Raw genomic sequence first — 16,530 nt, 5'->3', positions numbered from 1 at the left:
AAGTCAACTTTTCATTCTCATTATTGTTTGTGTCACAATAAAAGGTATTTTGTACGTTCAAAGTACTATGCATGTTGTGTTGAGCAAATGGAAAAAAATATATTTTTAACAGTACAAAATGGGAAACAATCCAGGGGGGTCAATACTGACATTTGTTTTATTTTGTTGTTGTTGTTGTTGTTGTTATCTTATTTACCATTGAGCAATTAATAACATCAGACCAGATCTATTTTCTCTCGGGTGACTAATCAGACCTGCCATGTATGGAATGTGTACTAGTAGGCCATTCGTTTACGTTTTCACATCAATTTCAGTGTTGGACATTATATTTCGTAAGAAGACGCTTTTATTGTGAAAAACCTTCATGCGGAAGTGGTGGTTTTCTTCTGACAAGAAGAAAAAACAGAGCTCACGTCTTTTCAATTTCGGTGAGTATTTTCACGTAGTTTTCGGGCTGAATTATTCGTCTTTACACTTTTTGTAAGTGCATTTGTTCAAAGCGTCTCACTCATTTGTGTCTGTTACGCTTTGTTTTGCCATTATTTCTATATGTATATGGTTAGCTCGCCAAGCTAGCGCTGAATTAAGTGGTTACTTTTGAACATGGCGATCTAATCATAAGACACCCCACGGTGTAATTACCGTGACTGTGTTGGTATCACGTTGATGACAAGAAGCGTCCTTTGCTAACGTGTAACGTTACATAGGAATGCGGAAGTAACGTTAGTTACCCTAACGCTAGCGCTAAGTGAGCTGCTGAAGCTAACGCTAGCTGTTTAGCACGTCGCATTGAACGCACGCTAACGATCACCTGCGTTCACAACGGTACCTGAGAGTTCCTTTCCCCATTGTTCACGGTTCTGATCCCCGCTCCGAACGGTCTCACAACAGTGTTTGTGCCATGTCCCCGTTGCAGTAGCGTGCAGTGCATTTAACAGTCTGTGACACTATTATACGAACTATAAGTTCCTTACGATGCGGGGGTAAGTTACCTCGTAGTGCCTCGTATGTGAGAAGTACCGTTACCTCAAATTCCGTTCTTGATTTAACAGAGAGCCACTGCAGAAATGCTATTACGTCACGTATAAATGTGTATATACACACACAACATATAGGTTTGACTCTGTTCTTCAGCGTGTTTTTTTCTCTTTTTAAATTATATTTTTCCTTTTTGGATATTTTCAAATTAAAATCTTATATTTTCAAGTGTCAAATCTTTTTTTCACTTTCGGATTACATTTTTTACATTCAGACTTTTGGCCCTGATGTGGCGTGGGGGCGGCACAACTGATAGGGGCGGGGCATCCGTGGGGAGGGGCGTGGCATGTACCGAGGGGCTTGTAATAAGGAAAAAGTTGTATAAGGGGCCACATCTGCATCCAAACTTCCTTCTAGTTATCATTCTCCTTTAGATGAGCACTCTGACAGAAACCAATTAAATCTATGAGATAAATGCAGTACAGAGGCTATTGTTATTATCTACATGAATATTAAAAACACCCATAATAATTACAAACTTGCTAAGAACTAAAAATTCACATGTAATTTCTGAATAAGGATCTTGAGGAGTCATAAATAGCTGACACTCCACCTCCTGGGCCTGTGCCTTGAGGAATATGAGTATTAACATGACTTGGAGTCGCTTCATTTAAGCTAAAATATTCTCCATTCGACAGCACATTTCATTAAGACAAAATAAATCAACATGGTGATCTGATATTAGTTCATTCACTAAAATACCTTTTGATGACAGATCGAATATGTAAGAGTCCACCTTTTAATTATCCTTTTTTTTTGCATTGTTAATACTGCAGTACATTCAATGATTGCATCTTATTCATGTAAACATAGCATGCATAATATCACCATCTAATAGCTGGTGCACTCTCATCAGAACATCTTAAATCATCACATTTTAACGATTATATTTGACTCAGATTATGGTCCAAAATCTAAATATTTGCCTCGCAGGGCTGTTGCACATCCTTTGACCCCCCCACCCAGCCCCCCTTCTCTGTCAAACACGCACACATCCATATCGAGCGACCCATTGCAGCACTTAACCTTTTAAAAAATAACATTTTAACTGCTTTTTTATATTTACACAACAATAAATCTCTTCCTTTTCTTAAAGAGCAATGACTTTATGAACACCGATAGACTTCTGAAGCTTCTTTAGCACAGTAAATGATCACCTCAGTGAACTCTTTTTATTGGTAACTATTGGTCACAATATGAAGACATGCGAATAGACTGTTCAGTCCCAGGAAACATTTAACTGCTGCACATGTACTCAGAACGACATAATACAGCTTCCTGATTTGTTACTGTGTTACTGCCTCATCTCCGTCAAGCTCGCAACACAAGGATGGCATCAAGCAGTACGAGCAGCGAGGAGGAACGGAGCCTCCAAGAGTGTGAGCAGTACGTCCAGAAACACAACATCCAGCAACTGCTCAAGGAATGCATCATCCAGCTGTGCACGGCCCGGCCCGACCGGCCCATGAACTTTCTCAGGGACCACTTCGAAAGACTGCAGAAGGTGGAGACATGAGAGGAGCCTTTAATCACTGGCCTGGTTGGATTGGTCATTTGATGGTGTCTGACCGTGTCTCCCTGCAGGAGGAGGCCCAGCAGATCGCCGCGCAGCAGAGGTCCGGCTCCAGGTCGGACTCCCGGGAGGAGGAAGTCTCTCCGCCCATGAACCCCGTGGTGAGGGGTCGCACCCGGAGAGGAGCCATCAGTGCTGAGGTGTACACCGAGGAAGACGCTGCGTCCTATGTCAGAAAGGTCTGCTGTCCCGTCTTTGTGTCTTCATCCTCAGCCTCCTTTTAGATGGAACGGACTCAATCAGCTGGTCAAAGCCCCTGCAGAATGTAGACCTTTCATTTATTAAAACCATATCCACTGATTTATATATTTAATGTATTCATTACAGCATTGAGTTCATTGCAATTTTGCAATATTGCAATATGCAATATTGCAATATGCAATATTGAATACCAGTCCTTGATTTTCATGTATATTGTAGTCTCAATATTCACTGAAGCGTTCCTGTGAAATCTAAACAAGTTTCTCAACCCAAGGTCATCCCAAAAGACTACAAGACCATGGCCGCCCTGGCCAAAGCCATGGAGAAGAACGTGCTGTTTGCCCACCTCGACGACAATGAGCGGAGGTAATGCTGCATCTGCTAGTTGACAACCTCATGCATCCATTTCTCTCCTCATCCGCTGGTTCTCTCTCTCCAGTGACATTTTCGACGCAATGTTTTCCGTCAACTACATCGCCGGGGAAACGGTCATCCAACAGGGTGAGTTCTCCACGCTGCATCCGATTCAAAGGTCGCTGTGTTTTTCTTGTGTTCCTTCATTCACGGCCTCTTCATTGCTCCTGATCCAGGTGACGAGGGAGACAACTTCTATGTCATTGACGTGGGAGAGATGGATGTAAGATCCTTTGTCTTTGTGCACTTCTGAACCGGGTTGTTGTTGTTGAACCAGTTATCTTCAAGTGATAAAGTCTGATGAAGCCCAGTGCTCGGTGGCGTTCCGCTGCAGCTTCTTCTGCTGCCAGCAGGCGGGCAAAAAGTATAAAACGAGCTGGGACTGACGCCGTCACAAGAGCGTCCTAACGAAACGACTGTTGACCCCCATGATGAGGTCTGTCCCCCTGGTGTGTGACCCGTGTAGGTATACGTGAACAATGAACTGGTGACCAGCATTGGTGAGGGGGGGAGCTTTGGGGAGCTGGCTCTGATCTACGGGACCCCTCGAGCAGCTACGGTCCGTGCCAAGTCCAATGTCAAGCTGTGGGGCATCGACAGAGACAGCTACAGGAGAATACTGATGGTAGGACAAAGCTGAGCGCAACGCTGCGGCAGTAACGAGCTGACGAGGACACGACGCAGTGACCGTTTCTCTTGTTTTTAGGGAAGCACTTTGAGAAAGCGGAAGATGTATGAGGAGTTCCTCAGCAAGGTGTCCATTTTAGGTGAGAACGTGTGACTGACGTCGTCTAATATAACTGAAGGGAGACGCTGATCTTTGACCCCGGTGCTCCTGAACAGAGTCTCTGGATAAGTGGGAGCGTCTGACGGTGGCGGACGCCTTGGAGATCGTCCCGTTTGTCGACCGCCAGAAGATTGTGGTGCAGGGGGAGCCTGGGGATGAGTTCTTCATCATCCTGGAGGTACACACCATCGTAGCTGAAATGGAAAGTTGCAAGCTGTGTGCAGCGCTGAGGTTCATGTCAGAAAGGTGGGTGTCCGGGATGTCAAGTCGACTTGTTTGCCCACCAGGGGACAGCAGCGGTGCTCCAGAGGCGCTCGGAGGACGAGGAGTTTGTGGAGGTCGGCAGACTCGGGCCCTCGGATTACTTTGGTAAGTCCCGCTGTGACGGACACCTGCAGCACAGCACAACCACAATACCCCCAAATCCATTCAAACCCTCCCCGCGCCCCCCAGGTGAGATCGCCCTGCTGATGAACCGGCCCCGGGCTGCCACCGTGGTGGCATGCGGCCCCCTCAAGTGTGTCAAGCTGGACCGGCCCCGGTTCGAGCGGGTCCTGGGTCCCTGCTCGGACATCCTGAAGAGAAACATTGAGCAGTACAACAGCTTCGTCTCCCTGTCGGTCTGAGCCGCCTCTCGCTGCGTTGGGGGGTCCGCGCGCTCACATCGGCTTCACTCTCCTGCTGCTGTTACCACACGACCCCGCGCGGGGGCTTCAGTGCGCCTGCTACTCGCCTCTTACTGCTTCTATTGTTTCTGTAGGTCCTCAGGAGACGGGATGTGATGAGGGATTCATCAGTACCTTATTAAAATGGGAATATTTATACAAATTACAGATGAGAGTCACACAGTCAAACGCAGGGTCCGAAGGTGAGCAGTGTGTTCCACAGGTGTGTGTCACCAATGTCACATGATGGATGCACAGTCGGTACCTCAGTTTGCAACAACGGTCACATTTTAAATGTGCACACAGTCGTACTTCTGACAGGAAGAGATTCTTTTTAAAAGCACAATTCATTTGCTGTTATAATTTCTCCTCCACTGCTTATTTTAAATAGCACTTTCATCATCTCCACTTCATCTCTTCTTGCATCTAAATCCACATTGTTGCTCCTTCGCCATGATTTCATGTTTGCGTGCGTTTTACATTGAATCAGTAATTTAACATTCTCTGTTTTTGCTCTTTAACTGTTACTATATTTCAGTGTGAAGTTACACATTTCCTAATGTCAAGGGACCCCTTTACACCTCTGCTACAGATCTACGTATTTTGAGTAAATTACTATATATTTTTGCAGATTTTGTGATGTACAAAACAATTTAAATCGCAGTAAAGACCGTTTGCTTTAAAGCTCACTGATCCCAACACGGTTCCTCTTAGAAGGTCCGACTTTCGGACACACGGCATCACAACCACCAAAGTCTCAGTCCTTTATTCTCGGACTGTGCATTAGAATCGCACTGCTTGAATCAGTGTGTTGAGGATATACTATTGAACTAAATGAAACTATGAAAATATCAAAAGTATATAGCCAATCAGCGCCAGGGAATAACTGCCCCCGTTTTAAAGTGATTTGCTGCTATCTAGTTTAGTCAACAGTTTGTCCGGCGCACGCCGACCTTGCAGAGGGTCCGTTGTGTCATTGACCAACGTGTCAGCAGCCGTCTACACCAAATGAGTGAGTCCAGCTCCCATGATGCAACGCTGTGTGCCTGGTAAACAATCTGCTCAATATGAACATGTTCTCCAAAACGGCCTGCGCTTTCCTTCAGGCCCGTGCTGCAGCTTAGTGGACGAGTCAACTGTGTGTACTTCACAAACTACGACACACACACACACACTTTGAGACCTAAAAGTATGGATGTCGAATACGGAACCCAACCAACGAGTCAGCATCCGGTTCCTCTCTGAAGAACATCGCTGGGTCCGTCCTGTAGGACCGCCGCAATCCGTTCACGCCTCGGCATTCATGTGGCGCTCGTCTCTACGCTCAGTGTTAAATGTCCTCTGTGTATCAGCGGCGTGGCGCCTGTTGGTCCCCGGGGGGGGGGGGGGTGGGTAAATGTATATTTCTGCTCTGCTGATGAAATATGGACAGACTATTTTTCTCAGCCACTTGTTGTAAACGTCTGTGCTTGCTGAGCAGACTGATATAAATAAAGTAATCCTGTTCTGATTTCATTTGATTAAAGCGCAGTGATTTAGTTATGAAGAACTGAGTATTGGTACGAGTACTTTATAGTAGTAATAGATAGTAAAGGGGCGGTGAGCAGTTTGCAACCTCACCACTAGATGTCACTCCCTCTCACACTGTCCCTTTACATTGTGGCCCCATCTCAGCCCCCCCTCACGGATTCAGACCCTTTCCCTTAAGTATTGGAGCCTCGGTACTCATGTCTCTATGTAATGTGTGTACGACAGATGTTCAACATCTGTCTTTGGAATGAAAGGACCATTCAAACACGGATGCACATGAGAATGACACAACCAACCCAGAGCCCCCCCCCCCCTTAAAGCTGTCCGACATGAGCATGTTTTAACCAATGAGAGGCAACTACCCCCCATGTTGACATGTATAAAATGGGACATCGTATTTTTTATTAAAACCACTATATTATAACTCAGCGAATCCTGAAGTTCTTGAACAAAAACCCCACATGAAATCAGTTAATATATTCAGCAAACATTTGAGTCATTGAAGCCGATTTGATGGAAAACAGTAAAAGCATTATTTTAAATGACCTCATTTTCTGAGAAAATATCCTGGAAGACGTTTGAGTCAGAGTAAGAAGTATGAAATAAATAAAACCTCAGTTGTACATTCTATTTTTTGACGTTGTCATGGTGACACGACATGTGGCAGCAACGTGGCCCCTTTCATATTTACACCAATTGAAGCCCTCAGTAAGTCTCAGGATTTAAGGCCCGGGGGGGCAGGAAGGCTTCGACCTGACGTGCCCCCCCACGGATTCACCCCGAGATGGTTGATTTCGGTCACACCAGCGAGTGTTTGAGGCTCTGCGGCAGGCGTTCTCCTTTCTGAAGAGCGCATTCAGGAGGACAGAAGGAGACGATGGACTCTTCCAGTCGGGATGGAGGTCCTTTGTCTAGCGGGTTTCAATATCAACATGTCCTACTTATTCAGCAGATATCAATGCTTTCAACAGCATGCGACAGAATGAAACGAGGAGGGACTGGAACTCTTTATTACATCTCGTTTCTAATGGGGCACACTGCACAAACATGCACAACTTTAAAAGGCTTTAACAGCAGCTGGTTGTCAATACACGGATCAAGATCAGAAAGAACTTATTCTACATTCATGCTCAAATCAGTGAAACATTTCTAAACTCTCGATGAAGTCTGTGTGTCAAAGGGCCTGACTCCATCACATGTTGCTTTACATGCTAACTGGAGCACTGCTTGGGCTCTTTGGGAGGGGGGGCAGTTTTCACAGCCTGTGCATCAAGAGGAGTGGCGGTCACCTTCCACAGCTCCTAAAAAAAAGGATTTCATTGGTGACAATGTATACTGATGAGAACCTTACTGAACCCATCCATCGTCTTTCAGCTTAGAGCTGCAGGCGCCGTCACAGCTGCTCCTGGGTACCACAGGGTCTCCCAGGCAACAGCAGCTCTGTCATCTGCTGTGAGTAGTGTTGTGAATCACTAAGCAAAGTTTCTTGTACGGATTGTGATGCATTCAGACCCAGTAGGACCTTTTCTTCTCTCACATGAAGATGTAGGCTTGAAGGTGTAGCTGTGCGTGAATGTGTGTGAATGCTTCCCTTACCAGCTGCTCAATGCGTTCGTACAGAAGGAACTGTGCAAAGTCCGAAGGGACCTGTTCCACAGTGAAGCTGCACCGCCCGTCCACCTGCTCCTCCAGCTGGAACAGACAGTGGCTGAAATGGTTGTAGGCATCGCACGAGACATCCATGTGTCGCAGGGTGAAGTTCATCCTTGACAGATAGAACAGCTTTAGAGGCTCATGGAACATTTTCTAGTTTGGAGAAGGAACAATACTTCTGCCTCACAAACAAACTGGATGCAATCTGAATGAATCAGGTCTACAGTGACCTGGATCAATGCGTCTCATAGATTCAAATGAAGCCAGTATTTCCAAGCTGCTGGGGAAAGGTCCCTCACCAGAGAAGCATCAGTATTGATGTTTCTGCTGCTCCACAAACTAACCCCTAACCCTGCAGCAGCCTTTCCTCCTCACCTTTTCTCCAAGGAGATGAAGATGGTGCAGGTCTGCCGGAAGTTGCTGCAGAGTCGATACAGAGTTCGGAAAAGCCCGTCCGTCAGATCGTCATCGTAGCACACTGGGGGGCAGAAACGCGTCACAGGAGGCATCACTGAGAAGCAGATATCTTTAGGCCTGGACGTATGCATCATGATACGTTTGGGGAATAAAATCCAGTTTCACAGCAAATTCAGCACAATGGCCGCCATGCAACAACAAAAGTACTAGTATAAAAGTACACACACACACACACACACACACAACCTACCATCAGCAGCAACGATGATCTTGGTGTTGTCGTACAAATCGGCGACTTCCTCCTCCGTCCACCTGAATTCCATATCAGCGTCTACAAACATGAGAAATGGAAAGAAGAGCTGGGGTTTGTTTTCATAAAGTTATGCCCGTTGTTTCAAGGTGCCACATCAAGCAATCAATCAATCAATGCAAATGTATTTGTATAGCGCATCTTGACAAGTTGCCCAGAGATATACAATCAGGATTCAAACACTAATCAACATTGAAAACCAGACGGACACAAATCCCACAAAGAGACATGTTAAATTGAGAGGTGGTCGATGAAGCGTTGGACCAGCTGACATGAAGGGGAAGGACAACTAAAAGCTGCCCAGGGAGCTTAGAGAGCGAGATTTAAACCCTTAAAACAAATAGCAACCTTTTGAAATCCATTCTGTACTCTACAGGTCGCCAGCGAGGGGATTTTAAAATGGGTGAAATGTGTTCACGCCTGCGTGTACCAGTTAAAAGTCCTTCTGCACCAGCTGAGGTAAGAAGAGCACGAAGAGCCGTCTCCAGGTCTTTTGAGGACAGAATAGTCTGTAAGAAGCGGACTATGACCACGGACGCAACTTGGAGTCAAAAGTCAAACCCAGGCTTGAGTTGTCATGACAACTGAAGGGCAGAGGGAGGAATTACCAGGATCTCTGTTATCACAGATACATATTTGCATTCCTCCTGCTGCTTGTTGAAGATACAGCAAGTATCACTTGCTCCACAGACGTCCCAGATGGTCCTTTGTAGGAACGTTGGAGTAATTGTTATTATAAAAGGAAAAAAGAAAGTGATTGGAATCAGGGACTAGTTGTTCCTAAATAATAGTTGCACTAAAGTGAGCCTTTTGAAAGGTGTGCGTCCCGTTACATCTGGCACAAAAGGAGCATTTCATGAGGCCGCATCACACACGATTGTGTGACCAATGTGAATAAAAACCAGAAACCAGGAAATAAAATATCTGTATGTCTGTATGTAGATGAGGGAGAAGTGTAACTTATGGATTTTGTTTTTTTATGTTTGACCTTTAGCTCGGTTGCTTGTCAGAAAGGCTTCTAAAAAGGTAGATAAAATGTGCATATGTTCAAATACAGTTCACTTAAAGTGACACTTCAACTGCCCCTTCAAGTCTGCAGTTGAACCGATGACCAAAGACACATGTACATGTTGCATTACAAAAGCATCACTTTTTCATGTCTCTCGGTGTCTGAATATTTGCATGTGTGTAAGTTGTTCTGTGAACATGCTCCGTGTATTGCCGTGCGTTGCCGTGTGTTGCTGTGCGTTGCCGTGTGTTGCTGTGCGTTGCCGTGTGTTGCCGTGCGTTGCCGTGCGTTGCCGTGTGTCCATCCAGCGTTGTCCGTATGGTGAGTGTGCGATTGGATGGGAAGGTGTGTGTTACCTGTACAAACGTCATACTGAAGCCAATCCAGCTGCCTCACCCTCACTTCTCCACCTGATGAATAACACAGAGATGTAGAAGCTCATGAACAACCACTGAAGAACAAATTCTCGTAGCTCTATCTCAGTCTCTATGCTTTTATTATTAAAAGATACTGCATGGAGATCCAGGCGGATCTGTTGATAACACTGTACAATTCTATATTTAAGCCCATTGTTAATGCTTCATTACAATAATCACAACAGATTATATGGAAAAAGACATAATAATAATAATGATAGCTAGTCCCCCAATGACATATTGTTCTGGAAGGATCATAGTATATTATAGCTGCAATACATAATACAATAGACTCTTCATTTTAAATGTCATTATTGTTATAACTCATTCTAATATGGATCATAATTCATTTGATCATTCAATTATGATACATTGTAAACATTATAAAAGGGACTTTAATGCACTATAGAAGCATTGTGAATATTTATGATTACAACCATAATTAGTACTACAAGCAGATTCTAAGTATGTTTGTAATTATTACAGACCTTTAATAATTTACATTTCCCAAGAACTCTTCAGTCTTAAAAGCTTTACTATAGAAAGGTGTTACTGTTCCTTTGGACAAACACAACTGTTATTTAAAAGCTGTTAAAGCTTTGTTGTTTTTGAGTTTTGAGGCGCCCTCCCTCCTTCTCCTTTAGTCGATCAATTCTATGATTTAAGATGGAGAAATCTGACACAAATGTTCAAACACAAGTTGTTAGTTTGGAGAAACCTTCACTACTGGATGTAGTTTCATCCGTTCTACAGTAACCATGGTAACAGAAGGAGCTATTCAAAAGGGGATTAGTCATTGTTATCTCACCTGCAGGCTCTATTAGGTGCTGATTTAATGTGACATTTCTCCTGCACATGCTTAGAAGGTCTTCTCCCACATCTGCGGAGCAAAGTCAAGTGTTTGAGCAGTGATAGACGGTCAGAGGAGGAGCGTTAGATGCATAGCGCCCCCTGGAGACACTTTACAGCTGACAAAAGGCAGAATTTAGAAGCCTTCGTCACCGACACCAGTGGTACATTGTGGTGTCTTCATTTTTTAGTAGGACAACTGCTGGATGGCATTTTACCGGTGCAGTACAGTGTTTTGGCTACGGTTGCCATGACGACGCTGGTCAAGCCTGTTCCCGCCCCCAGCTCAAGGACTGTAGCTCCTCTGAAGACGTGCGGCTTAGAGAGGATGAAGTCCGCCAAGAGGAATGCCCCCAGCCACACCTGAGGGGGGCAGAAAGACACCACCCTTCACCAGCAGCTTCATCGACACCCGCACCAACCAGTAGTGCTATGGAGGCAACGCTATCAGACGAGTGGCTCCTCCTCCGGAGTGAGGGCGGGACACGGACACTGTGAGACGAGTCCGTCATTGGCTCAGTGTGATGACACACTGAAGAACCCCACAGCTGCTTCGTCTGTGTTTTCCTTCATTTAGTCAGATAGTGCTCGGATTCCTCTTTACGATAGTGGCTAAATAAAACACAGGCCCTTTGTGTTACCTATAGACATGTTGTGGCTGGACGGTATAGATCATTGTAGAAGCATCCTCATGGTCTTCCTCTTTTACTTTATGGTTATTAAACAGAAAGCCAACAGGATCCATCTAGCGGTGGGATAGACCCTGTGTGCAGGATAAGCGGTTTGAGAATGAATGGATAATATTATTTATTTCATATTCCATTTCTGTTAACAATTGAATTTAATTCATTTTGTATAGCTAAAAATCACATATTAGTCTCAGAGGGCTTTACAGTCTGTAGACATGCGACATCCTCTGTCCTGATCCCCTCACATCGGCACAGGAAAAACTAAAATTAAGAAAATGAGAAAACCTTAGTGTGAACGGCAGAGGAAGATCCTTTCTAAGGATGGACACAATGGATCTCATGTGTACAGCGTAAAATACTACAGATGTACAGTAAGTGTACAGCAAAACCATTGCAGGGAGAACAATCGTTAGATAGAACCTCCTTCAGATGGAACCTCCGTCAGGTGGAACCTCCGTCAGATAACCACACATATCAGACTCACAGACACCTCTTATTGCAGTAAGTGTCCCTTCAGCACAAACACAAATCCTCAGTAAGTGGACCTCTGGATGTTTTGCTTATAAAACATTGCACAAGCATTTCACTGTAACCTCGGGCCCATATCTGGGCATTCTTAAGGATTTTTTTGTTCTTGTGAAATGAATCCATCAAACAGACAATGTTACTGACCTGTTTGCCAACGTCCTCGAGGGTCGTGGCCATTGTGTGCTCTGTAACATAAACATTACGCATTCCTCAGTTAGTGCACTATATATTGACCCTTCATTTAATGTGATCCTCAGCATAAAACGCCCAGGCAGCGTGTGTTAATGAGTGTGGCGGTAGGCCTGTGCCTGGATGCTATCGTGTGTCAGACCCTGAGTCACAAACATGAGAACCATGATGATAAGCATCATCTGAAGGTTGAAGGTTGAATAAGGTAAGAATACTAATAGAAATGGAGGTTCAATTCAATTCATTTCATTTTGTAAAGCACAAATCAAATCACAAATGTGCCTCAGAGGGCTTTAGAGTCTGTAAACATGCGACTTCCTCTGTCCTGATCCCCTCACATGGGTACAGGAAAAATGAAACGCCTTCAATGGGGAGAAAAAAGGGAAGCGGTTCCTGTTACCCAAACTCAAATCAGGTACGGGCCAGATGCAGCCCACCTCGACCGAACGCGGGCCAGACCACACATGTTGTAAGTGGCTGCGAACAGCGGGGTTGATACAATCTCAAACTGCTCTTACCAATCTTTATAATGCCTTCATCATCCGTAGCCTCGTCTTCCTCTTCCAGTGCAGACTCAGACTGTTTGAGAATGACTGGACAGACCAGGTCTCGGCCCCCCTCCTCGTTGGGGTTGTTCCTCGGTCTGCAGAGGAAGAGCATGAGATGCATGTAAGGAAAACAGCAGTGCACCTCTGAAAACGCACACCGTCACTAAAGAGGTTTGACAGAGCTGAGTGCTGAGGAGTGGACCACTGGTACTGGTCCGGTCTGAAGCCCCCCTTGATTTAGGACTAAACGTACCGGTGCTTGATGTCAAGGTCTCCGTCCACATCCAGAAATGATTTCACATTTCCCGCCCCGCCTTCCTCTCCTTCGGTTCCTTCACTTGACGCGACTAGAGTGTCCTTATCGACGTCTTCCCTTGGTTCATCACTTGGCTCCGCCTCCTTGCCTGGGTCATCGTGGTCCTGTTTATCACCATCTGACAGGATCCTGAATTTAGTGAGGAAGACTGGACGGATGAACAGTTAGAAAGTGAGACGATGAAATGAACACAAAGTGGAACATTTTCACATCTTCAACACCTCCCTGGAGACGTGCCACGTTCCAGCCTGCTTCAAGGCCTCCACCATCATCCCTGTCCCCAAGAAGCCCAGGATCACAGGACTCAATGACTACAGCCCCATCGCCCTGACCTCTGTAGTCATGAAGTCTTTTGAACGGCTAGTCCTGACCCACCTAAAGTCCCTCACCCTAACCCTCATCCACAGAGCCGTTCCCCCACTGACCGACTCCACCGGTCACTCCCTTCACTCCACATGCACATACACTCACAACACAGTTGTCTGTTCTTCTTATCCTTTATTTTAAAATGGTCTATTCTATATACCCATAGCCTCATAGTTTATTCCGTAGAGTCAAATTGTACATTTGTAAATTGAACATAACATTTTCTGGTACTATGTTGTCTTATCTGTCTTGTTGTCCACTGTCTTACTGTCTGATGTTATGCACCTAACGCCATGTCAAATTCCTCGTATGTCTGACATACTACTGGTAATACTGGTAATAAATGTTCCTGATTCCATACCGTATTTACATATATAAATATATGTACATATACATGTACATTGCTGGTTACATTTAGCAATGTTTAAGTCAAGTCTGATGTTTCCTCACCTGATCCTTATTCATTAAACACTGGAATGGAAGTACTCTTCCATCTTGTATACTGTGGTCTTCCAACCACTCAGTTTTACCCTATATGTCATCACCCATTCATACACTGATGACAGGAGCTACCTGCCCATCAGTAACTAACAGTCACAGGCGCGTTCTGGTGAGGTGCCCATGGACACATTGATCCGGGCTTGACCTGCCGATTGATAAAGTAGGATTGGTGCATCCTTTCCTGAAGCAGCCTCTGCTGCATGCTGCATTGTGATTATTCGAAAGGAAAGACACACATTGCCTTTAAAAGAACAAATTCCTCACGCTGGTGGGCCTGAGTCAGAAAATGGACGGATTATTCAACAAATCATCATGTCCAAAAGGGACATGAAAGGATAGATATAGATTTAATTATGCAAATTAAGTGTACCTGAAAATGACAGGACGCATTTGCTTTTGGGAGGTATGTTTTTATGTGGAATCGGGTCTCTGCTGACAGCGTGCAGTTTACCTTTTCTAGATGTGTGTAGAACACCTGCACCACACAGTGACAATCATACACACCTGGCTGTCCAACAGAGTTGAGGCGTGTCATAAGGTGGCGTGCATTGGGCTGCAGCATGTGAACGTCTGACAGCACAGTGTCATGATGGAAGGTGATGTGGTCCATGGCTGATCATTCATGGTACAGGAGAGAAGAGCCCCACCTGGAGAGACTGGGCACACAGTCCGCCCATCCATGAATGACGAGTACAACGTAACATTTCTATCTACAGGGACTATAATAAAAGGTACGTTAGCACAGAATGAGTATGAATGTGTTCATTGTTTCATTTGTTTCTAATGCTTTTTTATTCCAATGTGTGTGCTTGTGTTACCTATATTTTGAGTCGATTCAGTTTTTAAAGAGAGTTTTGGCGTAAACATAGTTAGTTTTAAATGGACCATCATCAGCTGTATTGAAGAATACTCAAAACTAGAGATTGAGACCATAAACTAATGTTTACGGTGTTTCCTGAGGGCATAGATCAAGGAGAAGTAGAGTCATTTTCTCATAGACTTCTATGGGACAAGCCGAGTCGCCCCCTGCTGGTCACTACAAAGAATGCAGCTTTAACACATGAAGCTTTGCCTTCACTTTTCGGAACAGAAGATTGTCGCTTGGTCACCACTTTTCTCCCCAGCTGGATGAGTGAGTATTTAATAATGGATCTGATGGAGTGGGAAAGACTGTCAGATCTGGAGGAGCATAGACCTGCAGCAGGCACGCGAGCAGGCTAGAGTCTCGTAGTGGAGCTCCCATTACACCGACTCGGACCGTGTGTGGTTTTAAATAGAGCGGGGTCAACTCCCCCTTCTCTTCAGCATGAAACAGATGGTGGTTTACTACATATTTACGCCCATCATTGTTCTCTAAAATAGATACTGAACGTCGAAAAAACTCCATCATTCTGTGCCCTGTACATTCATTTATCTTTAGTGATATTAACATAAAACAGAGAAAATGCTAACAACATGGCACCTGAGGAGCAGGCTGAGAAGAACCTTGTCGAGGTCCAGAACCGAGTGGACGCTGGTGGTTGTGTGTGATATCAGGACCAGAGAAGGAGAACTCACAGGTGTATAGTCTCTGAGAAGGATAAAAAGGACTAAACTGTGTCCCGTGGGGTCCAAGCAGGACCCCTCAGGGTCAAAGGGCAGAGGCCCAGAGCAGTTCTCACTACTAACGTTTATGCATTATTTTAGCAGTACGTGATCGATGAATAGATACACTATTTTGAAAATGTGATAATTTTTTTTACAGAGAAATGGGCGTCGAGATGCATGATGGAAAATAAAGATTTAAAATAAAAATATAAATTCCTTTGTAATTTTGCATTCACTCCACAAGGTTAATAAATAATAATAACTATAATGTCATCACCTTAGGGCACATGCAGGGGAACTGAAATCGTATTTTAAACCTTTAAAAGGACTTTTTAAAGTCACTGTCCAAATACAGAAATTGAAAATGAATCTTTATTAGAAACAACAATACTAATATCACGTCAGCTAGCGGCCCACACGCCCCGGGTCACGGAGCAGGACGTCCCGGTACCGAGCGCCCGGGCCCGCTGGGTCAGACTGAGCTGCCCGCTGCTCGGAGGGGGGCGACGGGAGGAAACACGGCCTACCTGCTGGATAACATCCGGACGCCCTGGTCACAGGTCGCTCCCATAGATCGCTCCGGTCCAAGCGGGTGCACCAGCTAAACCGTCCCGACCGTAAACAGTGACACGTGGCTTCAGTTCCGTCAGACAAAGACTGTGGGGCTGCTGTTCAGTTATATAATAATGACAACAACAATAACAATAATAATAATAATAATAGCGGTGATTGTTGGTGGTCATTATTTTTATTCGTTTTCAGAGTTATATCTGTTACACGTATTTGCAAAAAAGCCTTGTTGAAAACAATAAAACGTCACTAGTACAGTATACAAGGTGTGAGGAGACGTGTCCTGTTAGGCGGGTGACCTGTTGACTGTCCTCGCTACATGTCCTCATTACTGTTACACTGTACGGCCTTGTGCGGGTTGCCGCGTTGTCCTT

At 44.9% G+C, this 16,530-nt stretch overlaps 2 protein-coding genes across 5 annotated transcripts; one reads left to right on the top strand and one right to left on the bottom strand.

Annotated features, from left to right (window-relative positions):
* Positions 1-185: 185 nt before the first annotated feature.
* prkar1aa (protein kinase, cAMP-dependent, regulatory, type I, alpha (tissue specific extinguisher 1) a) lies at positions 186-6,193 on the top strand. Its single transcript, XM_040191814.2, has 11 exons — positions 186-428; positions 2,355-2,542; positions 2,623-2,790; positions 3,087-3,178; positions 3,252-3,313; positions 3,403-3,449; positions 3,693-3,851; positions 3,933-3,993; positions 4,070-4,191; positions 4,301-4,382; positions 4,467-6,193. Exons 1-11 carry the CDS (start codon positions 365-367, stop codon positions 4,637-4,639), a joined length of 1,218 nt encoding a protein of 405 aa, XP_040047748.1. The 5' UTR covers positions 186-364; the 3' UTR covers positions 4,640-6,193.
* Positions 6,194-7,202: 1,009 nt separating this feature from the next.
* On the bottom strand, positions 7,203-16,436 carry mettl22 (methyltransferase 22, Kin17 lysine). Of its 4 annotated transcripts, none has more exons than XM_040191815.2 (12): positions 16,114-16,436; positions 14,504-14,655; positions 13,070-13,280; positions 12,787-12,911; positions 12,224-12,264; positions 11,081-11,225; positions 10,822-10,893; positions 9,954-10,007; positions 8,529-8,609; positions 8,237-8,339; positions 7,805-7,973; positions 7,203-7,509 (listed from the first exon to the last, which is right to left on the bottom strand). In XM_040191815.2, exons 2-12 carry the CDS (start codon positions 14,607-14,609, stop codon positions 7,420-7,422), a joined length of 1,197 nt encoding a protein of 398 aa, XP_040047749.2. In that variant the 5' UTR covers positions 14,610-14,655; positions 16,114-16,436; the 3' UTR covers positions 7,203-7,419. The 4 variants fall into 4 exon arrangements, with proteins under 4 accessions (XP_040047749.2, XP_040047750.2, XP_040047753.2 ...); XM_040191816.2 differs by having other exon boundaries at positions 14,504-14,646; positions 16,114-16,254; XM_040191819.2 differs by having other exon boundaries at positions 7,805-7,900; positions 16,114-16,252.
* Between the last annotated feature and the right edge of the window lie 94 nt (positions 16,437-16,530).

Source organism: Gasterosteus aculeatus, chromosome 11, assembly GCF_964276395.1.
Source record: "Gasterosteus aculeatus chromosome 11, fGasAcu3.hap1.1, whole genome shotgun sequence".
NCBI classification, from domain to species: domain Eukaryota; kingdom Metazoa; phylum Chordata; class Actinopteri; order Perciformes; family Gasterosteidae; genus Gasterosteus; species Gasterosteus aculeatus.
Note: the sequence above shows the minus strand (reverse complement) of the source record. Positions and strands in the feature narration are given on the sequence as shown.

Excerpts from the sequence above, each read along its gene's own strand:
- prkar1aa (XM_040191814.2), top strand. The coding sequence starts at position 365 with ATGCGGAAGTGGTGGTTTTCTTCTGACAAGAAGAAAAAACAGAGCTCA. Across the intron at positions 3,852-3,932 it reads GCTACAGGAGAATACTGATG|GGAAGCACTTTGAGAAAGCG; the intron begins GTAGGACAAAGC and ends TCTTGTTTTTAG. Across the intron at positions 4,383-4,466 it reads CGGGCCCTCGGATTACTTTG|GTGAGATCGCCCTGCTGATG; the intron begins GTAAGTCCCGCT and ends CGCGCCCCCCAG.
- mettl22 (XM_040191815.2), bottom strand. The coding sequence starts at position 14,609 with ATGGACCACATCACCTTCCATCATGACACTGTGCTGTCAGACGTTCAC. Across the intron at positions 13,281-14,503 it reads CAACTCTGTTGGACAGCCAG|TCTTCCTCACTAAATTCAGG; the intron begins GTGTGTATGATT and ends TCATCCGTCCAG. Across the intron at positions 12,912-13,069 it reads GACCTTGACATCAAGCACCG|ACCGAGGAACAACCCCAACG; the intron begins GTACGTTTAGTC and ends CTTCCTCTGCAG.